Below are 12,462 nucleotides of genomic sequence, written 5' to 3'. Positions count from 1 at the left end.
CAGGCCACAATAAACTTCCAAAATACGTGGAAATATCACAATGATGTATATAAAAAGTGGATCGTCGAAGACTCAGAGATAACAGACACCAGAAGGGTATGACGATGAGTAAAAAGGGAGTTAATCCAATTATGTTGGCTCTATTATCTCGCTAAACGAGGTAATTTGTGAATTTTGTAATATATAAAATATATATATATAAAAATATATATATATATGTATATATATATATATATATATATATATATATATATATATATGTGTGTGTGTGTGTGTGTGTGTGAGAGAGAGGGTGTGTGTGTGTGTGTAAAGTTATACATGTACAACAGCAACTCTTTTTTATTTAAATATTGTAAAGAAATGGATGAAGAGAACAATGGTAGGCGTAGCTTAAATCAAGGTTCCCCAGAGCTATCTACCCTTTGGGAAAATTGGTGATGCCGAAAAAATGTCTCTGCCGGGAATCGAACCCGGGCCCCCAGCTTCGAACGCCGGTGCCTTAACCACTAGACCACAGAGACGGGTTAGTGGCTAGGCCGAACCCAATCCGATTGACCGTCAGATAGACAGATTTTCGACACTATACCAATTATATAATTTCCTTTGTCGGGTGAAATTCAAATTACTACACGACGTAAATAATTAGTACACGACGCAATTATTTACGTCGTGTAGTAATTTGAATTGCTACATGACGTAATTATTTACGTCGTGTAGTAAATTGAATTACGACACGACGTATATCCGTGTTTTTGACGGTCTCCTGCTTCCATAGTGAAACAGTGCGATAACCGGTGGGTCATGACATCACGCTGCCCGACCCGGAAGATCGGGGGGGGGGGCATTTCATGAAAGGACTTGTCGGACGTTTTATCCGACAAGTCCCATTTTATCCGACAGTTATCATAGGAACGGTGCCTCTCAGCCAATCAAAATCATGGAAAGATGTCAGATCTGACAACTTGTCGGATGAAAATATTGATGAAACCCTTCCCTGGAGTACCATCGCCTGGCGACCCGGTCGGGTGATGCGAGGGTGCAACATATGCACACATGCCCTTTCACTTGCTTTGATTCCTTTTTACGCGAGTTAGGATATAATATCGATATATATTTGGAGATCAGAAAGCAATTTAAAATATGATAAACATATAATGCGTCGTACAACCTACATTAACTGTGTGAAAAGTCACTGAAAACTGTGTTTTGAAAGGGAAAGGTTGATCTTTATGCTGAGCTTGAGCGGTTGAAATGACGTCACTCAGTCACGTCACCTGCACGTCGACTGTGATTTAGGAGAACCGCAAAATGAATGTGGCGAGGTTCTCGATTCTGATAGTGGACGTGTGTGAGGACCTGAGGCATATATGGCAGGCCAAAAGGTGACGTCATCTAGTATCAGTCGTCTATGTCGACGTACGTTTCTAAAAGTGCTCGTACTGTACACATGCGTGACCAAAACACGGGTGGGGTGGGGTGTTGGCCGCGCGTGCACTTGTTAAGGGTATAACAAAAAACACCTGGGTTTTTTTTTAAAGCTGGTTTTGTAAGACTGGCCAATTGTCAATCGCGGGGTCAAACGTATTTAGGTTATGGTTTTTCAAAGATTTTTTTTGTAAAGACTATCCATACGTGTTTAGGGTATGCTTTTTCCTTCTAAGCTTTGTCCCCGGGACTTTTTCCTCCACGTTTCTGAAAAGTGTTCGGGTTTTTCACGATTGTGCAGGTATTTTAACCCTAACTGCAATGGCGGGGATGAAGTACCCATGATGAATATTTAACAAAACTTGTTTAGGGGATTTTGTCGATAACTTGTTTAGGGGCCAAAATGTGTACATGAAGCCCGCGAAAAACTTGTTTAGGGGATTATATTTCACACATAAAAAACTAGTTAATACTAGAAATAATTTGTTCACGCCCCCCCCCCCCCCCCACCCGAAATATTGGCTAAACAGACAAAGCAGACGGCCAGGCACGGTGGCATCCTAATAGGAAAACCGTGTGAATTTCGATCCATGGCCTTCTTTAATATGTTCCTCATTCGAATGTCCACGTCTGGACATCCTGCTACGCGAGTTCAAAGGCTTAATCTTTTTTAATAAGGCCTTTGGAATTATAGCGATGGCAAGTGACCAGTAGGCAGTGGCCAGAAGCGGGGACCATCTAGAGGGGGGTGGGGGTTGCAACCCCCCAAAAAAAATCCGGGGACCATTTTTTTTAAATCTTATCTTTTTTTAAACTTAATTTTACAGATTTTCATGGGGGTTAATTTGGCAACGACCTCTATACCAAAAATAGTGATGTTTTAGATGTAAGAAAACGCCGTGTTCACACACAGATTTTCAAAAAATTTCCCTACTGTGGGAGGGGGATGTCCCCCTCCCACAGTAGGGAGGGGGAGAACAGGGAGGGGGGACAGTAGCGAGGGGGACAGGCTCGGCTCGCTTGGACTCGGTCGCTACGCTCCCTCGCATACCACCCCAACCCCCCTCCCTTTATAAAAAGCTGGAGCCGCCCCTGAGTGGCGGACCGTGACCGGAGGAGACAAAGCATTAGAGGGGCACAGCATTGTTCAGTTTAATGCAAGTGACCCTCCAATGCTTTGTCTCCTCGGGTCATGGTCCGCCACTGCCAGTACTAGTAGGCCTATATGTATTTAATGCAAAGATGATTTAAAGCTTTGCTCAATTTTCTGCACTGATCTTTTCAACTTATTTCGGACATTCAAAGCAAGGCAAGATGAATGCTGACACAGTAGAACTAGCACGGGAATATGATTTGATAAGTTCCGTTTGTATACAGAGTCGACTTCGTGATGAAGCTTTGAAATGGATCGATTTCGATGAAAACGACGACGTACTCGATGTTGGCTGTGGTTCTGGAAGGCTTTGCAAAATGTTGTCTCCTCTTGTAAACTCAGTCACTGGTAAGAAATTAAGCCATTTCATTATGAGGTATTGAAAGTTTTGCGTTGCTTTTTTTCTTTTGGGCTAGGCGCGGCTCTGTGAGGGTTATTAAGCAAAGCATCATTCCCTGCCATATCTCCTACCATACCTTGTATTACGATTTAAAGTCTCTAAAATGTGAAAATATCGCTGTTGAAAGTAGGATATTTTTTACTCGAACTAGGCTCACTCAATTAAAAATGAATATATCAAAGGACAAGTCCACCCCAACAAAAACTTGATTTGAATAAAAAGAGAAAAAATCAACAAGCATAACACTGAAAATTTCATCAAAATCGGATGTAAAATAAGAAAGTTATGGCATTTTAAAGTTTCGCTAATTTTCAACAAAATAGTTATATGAACGAGCCAGTTACATCCAAATGAGAGAGTTGATGACATCACTCACTCACTATTTCTTTTGTATTTTATTATATGAAATATGAAATATTTTTATTTTCTCGTCATTGTCATGTGAAATGAAGTTTCATTCCCCCTGAACACGTGGAATTCCATTATTTTAACATTTTGTGCTTCAGGCAAGGAGGTCCTAATCGTCAAATTCGTAAAAGTTGAAATATTGTATAATTCAAACAATAAAAAACAAAAGAAATAGTGAGTGAGTGACATCATCGACTCTCTCATTTGGATGTAACTGGCTCGTTCATGTAACTATTTTGTTGAAAATAAGCGAAACTTTGAAATGTCATAACTTTCTTATTTTACATCCGATTTTGATGAAATTTTCAGCATTGTGCTTGTCTGATTTTTCTCTATTGATTCAAATCAACATTTTTCTGAGGTGGACTTGACCTTTACAACACAGGTCCATTTCCTCACCTGGACCAGTCTTGTCCCCATTATCTTCTTCTTCTTCCTGAATCTCTTCCTCCGTTGCTTTCGGAGATCAACCCAATGAAGGCAGTCATGGCAGTAGTATCCAATGTTCAAATCATCCAGGGGGTCAGACAGCTATAGGACAAATCAATAATCATTTCATAGATAACGTAGTTTAATTGTGGCTATATCCCGCCCCTCCTCCCCCCCCCCCCCCACTCCGGTCAGAAGGACCGCATGAGTGTTCCCAAAATGTCCTCATTATACATAACAATCATGCAAAAGTAATGAATAATACAAAATCATTAATATAATTGAATCGGAATCCATGCAAAACAAATTTAAAATGATCATTTTAAAAGGAAAGTAAGAATCGGTCTGTCATATATTTTTAACGATTTATAATCACAAGGATTAAAATACAGAATAAAATCTTACAGAAATCTCTCTAAATATAATCATACCATTCAACCCCCTGTACCTGCCAGGCTATCGATATTTGTGCCTTATAGAGATTCTAAAATGATTTATTTTTTCAGGCCTAGATATCTCTCACGGATTGGTGGAGTTCGCTAGATTTGAAAACTCAGGGCACAATATACGATACTTTGAAGAAGACGCGCAGACGTTTGGTCCTCTTCTTACCGACTGGCGGGAAAAGTTCGATAAAATTCTGAGTTTGACAGCTCTTCATTGGTGCTCTGACAAGAAGAGTGTCTTAAAGAATATCTACCAGTGTCTTAATCCAGGAGGTATATTCCTCCTTGATATCCCTGCACATTGCCAACTTGTTTCAGAATGGAGTCCCTACGGTGAAACCTGCGATGTATGGATTAGAAAACATCCAAAATGGGGGCAATATCTACAGGTATGTATGCAGCATAATAATATCCTAGCCTACAGTTGACAGTTTCACGTATTCATGGTATTGGCTTAATGGCTTCAGTGATAGTAGTAAAGTTAATGTGTGTGGGGTTTGGGGGTTTCAAATTACGAAATTATTGTAGTAAAATTTTCGACGTCTTCCGTCTTCGTCAGGAGTATATTCGACAAGGATTCATATTACGTCTTCGTCAAGGGTTTTGTAATAAACTCCTGACGAAGACGTATAAGCAACATCTCTGACGAAGCAAACCGTCAGCTCATGATGGATTCTGAACTCAAGAACCAGTGACAAAATAGATATTTCTTTATTCGGATCAAATATTTTCACAGAATGTTCTCGATTGCATAATGCTAGTCCAGGCCTGTTGCAGAAAAGGTTGCGTTTGAAAACAACTGAAAATCAATCGCAATTCACTATCTGTGCATCCCATTGGTTTAAAGTCAATTTCATGTTTGATTAATCACGTTTGGTTAAAGATGTGATGCCAGTCTTCTTAAACCTTCATTTTCCTTTTAAATTTAAGTATCGACTCTTGAGATGTGGGCCGAAAATCTAAAAAAAAAGGAAATAAAAATGAGTAAATGCAGACGTCATTAATTCTCTTCAACGCAATAACAAAACTTGGATTGAGAGGTTTTTCTAATGAGTTATTAAAGAAGGTTCATATTTCTTTGTTTAATGAATCATATCGCATGAAATTCAAGCCAGTTGCATGAAAAATGCAAATTTACGATTACATAAATTAACGAATATACAATAGGGTTTAATGATTTCATATTATACTTAATTAAAGTGTCATTAACATTTTTATGTTGGACACACTGTAGTGTACAATGATTGGTGTGATCATCCTCTTTAAACACTGACGTTGTAGTTTTAATACCTTTTTTTAACAGCAATTATTGTTGTGGCCGTATGTTCATTATTGACAGCACTCAAAATCTGAAGAGAAGAAAGTCGTTGTAAACAAAGTCCTAGATCAGTGTTAAAACCAGTTCAGTTAAATCCACTTTTTATAGACAATAACAGTACAATGCACCCAAAATTCAAAAGTTCATAGCGAAATATTATATTATCATTGGTGTCTGAGCTTACAATCAGAGCAAAGAGTCCTGTCATTGTTCAGATTTCCCTAGATTGAGAATTACGATGAAGTATATGCAGCAGACATGGTATAGAGCAAGGCATTGATGTAAAATCCAAGAAGCAATTCGGTATAATGTGACAAGAGATTAGCTAATCTCTTGTCACAGGAAGAGTCACATGCACACTGGTATCTTTTCAGAGCAATATCCAGTAATGTATATTGAAAATATGCATGGTATTTTGTTAAAAAGTAAAAAAAGAAAAATCTATAAAAATTTAAAGATGGCCGTCATAATTGCTGGCCGTGCTGCCTATGGAGAATATATACACGCAGCACCCCTGTAATTCTGGTAGATGAGAAGAAAAAAAATGATAAAGATGTAACCAAAATGATCTCGATTTTTTATTGAAAACGTTTTTTTTTTTGCTTGTAAAATTTCTCAGGAGCAAAATGACCTTCCATAATATTTTCAGTGCACTTCTTTTTAATATTTGTTTTTTGCTTGTCATATTTACATCATCACCCCGATCAAAAAATCGTTTTCAGTGCCCTAACACAATACTTCCATCTTTCACTTGAAGGAATATCACGATTTTTGTTGGTTTATTCAATGGCTATATTGTAACGGGTTTGTTGTGATGTAAACTACTGGGTTTCACTCATAATCCAAATGCGAGAGAGCGAGCAATTTTTCCATAGCTAGAAGAAAGAATGATTATCAAATCGTCATTCACGGGAGTGTAATTATAGGAGAAATTGCGGCGAGTGAGCGTAATGAGCGAGCCTCGAAATTTTTTCTTCAGTAAGTCGTTTAAAATTATATGCATTAGTTATTTATAAAGAAGATAAGGGTATAAAATCACAATGTAAACTTATAGAAGAATGTAAACAAGAAATATATTTTTAAAGAGCAAATAGGAATTAATAATGATCGAGTTTTGTTCAGTGAAAACTTATTTGCTCACTAGTTAAAGGTGAGATGAGAGAAAAATAAAAATAGGACCATGATTATCGGAAATAAGGGTGCCATACAAAATGATCATATTTATAGGCCACCACGGGTCACAATATAAACTTCCAAAAACGTGGAAATATCACAATGATGTATATAAAAGGAAATATTATGAATACTCTGATTTTATTAGAAGGTGATGCAGCATTCCGAATGTTGAGCAAAATTAATTTTTGAAGTATTTATTGCATTGTTGTGTTAATTGATGTAATTTAAAGTCCCCTTTAAATGGATAAAAATCAATGGTAAAGATGTGTTTCATTAATGGCATTGATTTGATCAATGTCATCAGTAATTCATCGAAGACTCAACTTGAAGAATATACGATGGGCAAAATATATTTTTTACAAAATCCCCCACTTCCACGAATATACTACATGACACCCCCCCCCCACCATATTCATGGAAGTGTATTTACAGGAAGTTATAAACATATACATGTATAAAAGTCATTGGAATCGCTTGGTTATTGTGGTTGGTTTAGCAAGTGTGCGCTAAACCATTGTAAACAGGCTGCTTGAAATGCTATGAATCCAGTGACCCGGTAATAATAATTGTGAAGCGCTTTGAACAGTCGTAGATTGGTAAAGCACTATATAAATGCCAATTATTATTATTATTATTATTCGGACTTATTATATACTAAACTCCCATGATGCAGTGTATATAACCTTTTCAATAAACTAAACGTAGGGAATTGTCACGGATAATATTGGACTTGTCAGATAAAAATATCCGACAAGTCCTTTCACGAAATCCTCCCCATGCCAATTTAAGCACTTTAATAGCAAATAAATCCGCACATTATAACAGTAGGATTAACCATTTGATGATTTAAAAAAAAAAGAGATTCTATCTTGAAAAGTGGGGGGGGGTGCTTGTACATACATATCCCCTCTCCGAAAAGTGGGGGTGTATCCCCCATCCCCGATCGGATTTACACCCGTGATACGGGTTAAAACTTGATAAGCAACAAAGTGCTATCAAGAAGCTTATAAATGACTAAACCGACAAAAGGAGCACAAATCTTTCATAATAACATTCAAATTTCATGAATGTTGAGTTGTTTTTTTTTTCATTATTTTTTCGTCCTTTTTTTGTCACACGCAATACTTGTCTCCAGAAATGCAACTACGAGATTTTTCCAACAAAGAGTACTGAGGGTTTTCTGGACCTTATGAGATCAGTGGGTTTCATCATTGAACATTCAGAGGTGAAGCAACCCCCTTGGATTGAATGGAAGGAAAGTGACATCAAAAGTAAGTTCTGCACGTGATTTACATAGATCAGTAAATGTGGTTCAGGGTCGGGGGACACTTAAGGTATCCGGGTGACGTTATTTATTTTATCAAGCTGAATAATGTTGAGCAACCCATGGGTATAGATCCGGGGGGGGGAATGGAGGATATATCCCCCCCAAAAAAAAATCGTTTCCCAATTCAGTTTTCTGAAGTTGACAAGTCTGTTTTAAAAACAGTTAACACATTCATCTGTGTGTGGTAAGTGAACTTGTTGATATAGGGTAATCTCATGAGCGTTAAATAAATGCATACTTTTAGGCCCTCTCTTATTTTGATGTTGCATAAAAGCAAAATTGTTTTAAAAAAATATATATGCATTATATATTAATTCATAGGCAGATCGACGGGCCTGGGTCCCCCTATTGGGGGAACAAAAAAGGGGAGAAAAAAAGGAAAAGAGAGGAGAAAAGAAAAGAAAAAAAGGAAAATAAAAAGAGAAGAAAGAGGAATGAAGAGAATAGGATGAGGGGAAGACTTGGAAAAAAACTATCATAGCACTATATTAAATTTTCGCTCGCTCCAATCGCTCGCATTGCTTGTTCGATGATATATATCTTGCTCAATAGGCTGATATATTATATAAAGCTTAAATATCCAGTTTTGAAGTCAATATACAAACCATATTTCATCTCGGACATCGAGCTTTCAATATTTTGTTTGACTTACAAATTAATCTTTAAAAAGGTGCTTTGTAAAATGTCCGTTTTGTGATCTGAATATCAACATTTTCAGCTCGCGCTGCGCGCTCGCATTATTTGATTTGTCAAGTACCTATCCTCTTCGTGTATTCCATAAAGTTCTAAAAATATCCCTTATCAGGGCTGATTGTCAAACGCATCAGCTAGCGCTATGCGCTCGTATTTTGTTTGTATGTATACCTAAATTCTAAAACATCTTAAAATTGCTTTTTCATGACAGTTTATCAATGAAAAATTGCGGCTCGTGATTGGTCCTTGCATCAATCGTTAAAAAAAATATTTACCCATGCTTCCTATTCATGATAACAAAAGTGCTTAAAATATCAAATTTTCTGGCCTTGAAATCAGCACATTTAGCACTATTAAATAGGCTTATTAGAATGATAAGTAAATAATATTTTAACTAATTTCTATAGTAATAAAAGTGTCCATATTTTCAGAATGGAATATCGACAAGTTTCATCTTGCACCTAGGACATGTGGGAGGAGGAAGATAGTCCTCATTTTCATATGATGACGAATGTTCTTAGAATATCGCATCGTTTATTAAGTGTGATCCATATCCACTTCACAATTTTCCTACACAGTGCTTGATATAGTGCTTAAATTCACCATATTTCAGTTCGGAATATCACATATTTTCAGCTCACTCTTCGCGCTCGCATTATTGATTTCATTTATATGTTTATGGTCTAAATCTAGAACACGCACAAGCATGTTTATTGAGATACGCAGATTGTTCTTTATCTAAAAAATGCTAAAATCTAATTTCAGATCAGAATATCAACAATTTTCTGCACGCGCTTCGCGCTCGCATTATAGGCCTATATAGGAATATACCAGCCAAGCTAGCTTTCATGATTAACAAAGTATAAATAGAGTGTCCCGATTTAGGTAAAAAAAAACTCTTTTTCTGCTTGCGCTTCGCGCTCGCATCAATCGTTTAGTTATATAACCTATCCAGCTCATGATTACAAAAGTGCTTACAATTCTCTTTTTTTTGGGGGGGGGGTCAAAACGTCAAAAATGTTCAGCTCACGTTTTGCCTTCGCATCAATTGTTAAATACCTATCCTGTTCATGTTTTTAAAGTGCTTAGAGTGCCCAGTTTTTGCCTCACCTGCGTAGCTGAGCGTATCACTATCATCCTATCACTATTTCCGGCGTCGTCGTCGTCGTCAACAATTGTGTTGTACACCCAATAACTTTCTATAGCTTCGAGGTGGGATCACCAAATTCATACCAGAGGTCCATCTCCTGAAGGCACAGGTCAAGTTCGAATATGAGTCGAATTTGAATAAGGTCAAAGGTCAATGAACTTTCCATGACTGGCACAATTGTGTTGTACACCCAATAACTTTCTATAGCTTCGAGGTGGGATCACCAAATTCATACCAGAGGTCCATCTCCTGAAGGCACAGGTCAAGTTCGAATATGAGTCAATTCGAATAAGGTCAAAGGTCAATGAACTTTCCATGACTGGCACTGTGCTGTGCTGTACACACAATTACTTTCTATATCTTCGAGGTAGGATTGCCAAATTCATACAAGAGGTCCATCTCTTGAAGGTGCAGGTCAAGTTCGAATGTGAGTTGAATTTGAATAAGGTCAAAGGTCAATGAACTTTCCATGACTGGCACTGTGCTGTGTTGTACACCCAATAACTTTCTATAGCTTCGAGGTGAGATCGCCAAATTCATAACAGAGGTCCATCTCTTAAAGGTGCAGGTCAAGTTCGAATGTGAGCCGAATTTGAATAAGGTCAAAGGTCAATGAACTTTCCATGACTGACACTGTGCTGTGCTGTACACACAATTACTTTCTATATCTTCGAGGTAGGATTGCCAAATTCATACAAGAGGTCCATCTCTTGAAGGTGCAGGTCAAGTTCGAATGTGAGTTGAATTTGAATAAGGTCAATGAACTTTCCATGACTGGCATTGTGCTGTGTTGTACACACAATAACTTTCTATAGCTTCGAAACAGGTATTAAAGATATCTGACTGGTACTGTATGTTCGGAGGCTTTTTGCATCTGTTTGTTCCACTAATGACATGACCTATAGTTTTGACATGCAGCCTCTTCAAGACCACGCTTGGCGTTTGCCTTATTTTAGGTCGGAATGTCAAAAAAAATTCAGCTCGCGCTCCGCGCTCGCATCATTGATTGTCTTCATGGCTAACGAGAAAAAAGTCCTAAACAATGTTTGGTAATTTAATAGTGAAAGTTGACTACCATTATGATGGCCTATATATAGCTCGACCCAGGTGCTAAATGGGTACCCCGTAGGATGTGAAAGATATTGTATGTTTGATTTTGCCAGCGCCATAATGAGGCTGCGATGAATGCAAGGAATGCTCCCCAGGGAGTGGAAATTGTGCAATTTTCGTGCGGGATTGAAATGAATCCAATGACCGGGGTAATAATATGCTGTAACGCGCTTTGGGCCATTCTGGGAAAACGCTTTATAAAAATTGGCTATTATTATTATTATTATTAGGAAGGCTAGAAAGTAATTTCAATATGCTCTAGAATGCGATTTTAGCATGTCAATTTCTTGAAAAGTCCCTACCGTGGGAGGGGAATACCGCCCCCCCCCCCCTTGCTCGATCACTTCTCGCCCTCGCCGATCATCCCCCCAATCATCACAAGAAATCGACACCCATGGAGCAACCCAAAATGTCATAGGGTGAGTGGTTATATGGCCGATATTCAACTCTGATAATATGATTTTTGACATTGTCTTGTGACTTTACCGTATATCGTTATATTTCTTATCAATGTTTGTTATACAGAACAATTACGTTGCGTGTTTTACCCGATAAAGAACATCCCTGTGGAACACCAAGATGAATTCATCGATGACGTGTACAAATGGATGTGTGACGTCACTCCAAAGAGGTCTGGTAATTTTTACCAAGGTGAACTGGGAAGGGCCAAAACTATGACCATTGTGGCTACCAAGGAATGACACTCGTCAGGTTGGTGACCCGATGTAAACGAATGAAGCCCTCGGTTTTTTGAAACACAGGAAACTTTCACGTTTTATGATACAGTAGTAGGATAGAGTTTTTTTTTATACTCTAACCGAATAATCCACATTTTACCATTTTTGCTTTTGCATTTTCCATGGTTATATTTGGTGCATCAACATTTAATAATTGATGATATTTTTCTGACTCCAAATTGGACGGAAAATGTTTCAACTTTTCAAACAGATAGGAAAACCCAATATACATTTTTTTTAAATGTGTAGTCTGTTCTTTATTGGTTATATTTAGAATAAAGAATCTGTTTTCCCCTCTCGTAAACTTTAGGCTTGTCTCAAGTTTGTACATAAAAGATTATACAGAAATTGTCTGTAAATTTAACATTCTTGACCCGACCCTCCAGTCCAAATAATTGCACAACAATGACTTTAAAATCAAGGACAGCGTTTCTTGTCAATCAAAAAAGCCTTTGGTACTGTAAGTGTTTATCAAAACTTAAAATACGATAAAATGATTTAAAAGAATAAAATGATACAAAAACTTAAGCAAAATTTGAAACCTCTGCAGTTATATTTGAAAATAATCTGTTGATTCATATTAACCACCAAAGTATTAATGATAGTAGATATTTTATGCTTTGTGTATTTTTATTATTCTATTTTGATACTGTTATGCTTAATGCTGTTTTTTATGTAAAAGTTCTGTAC

The 12,462-nt window shown here is 37.5% G+C and overlaps 1 protein-coding gene and 1 non-coding gene across 2 annotated transcripts; one reads left to right on the top strand and one right to left on the bottom strand.

Moving 5' to 3' along the window:
• Positions 1-449: 449 nt before the first annotated feature.
• On the bottom strand, positions 450-521 carry TRNAR-UCG. Its single transcript has one exon. It is a non-coding gene; the product is annotated as a tRNA-Arg (tRNA).
• A 2,094-nt stretch (positions 522-2,615) lies between these two features.
• LOC121412615 lies at positions 2,616-11,827 on the top strand. The gene is made up of 4 exons (XM_041605395.1): positions 2,616-2,926; positions 4,322-4,650; positions 7,891-8,026; positions 11,561-11,827. Exons 1-4 carry the CDS (start codon positions 2,740-2,742, stop codon positions 11,734-11,736), a joined length of 828 nt encoding a protein of 275 aa, XP_041461329.1. The 5' UTR covers positions 2,616-2,739; the 3' UTR covers positions 11,737-11,827.
• Positions 11,828-12,462: the final 635 nt, after the last annotated feature.

This window comes from Lytechinus variegatus, chromosome 4 (assembly GCF_018143015.1).
Source record: "Lytechinus variegatus isolate NC3 chromosome 4, Lvar_3.0, whole genome shotgun sequence".
Taxonomy (NCBI): domain Eukaryota; kingdom Metazoa; phylum Echinodermata; class Echinoidea; order Temnopleuroida; family Toxopneustidae; genus Lytechinus; species Lytechinus variegatus.
The sequence above is the reverse complement of the archived record's forward strand: the minus strand, read 5'-3'. Positions and strand labels throughout refer to the sequence as shown.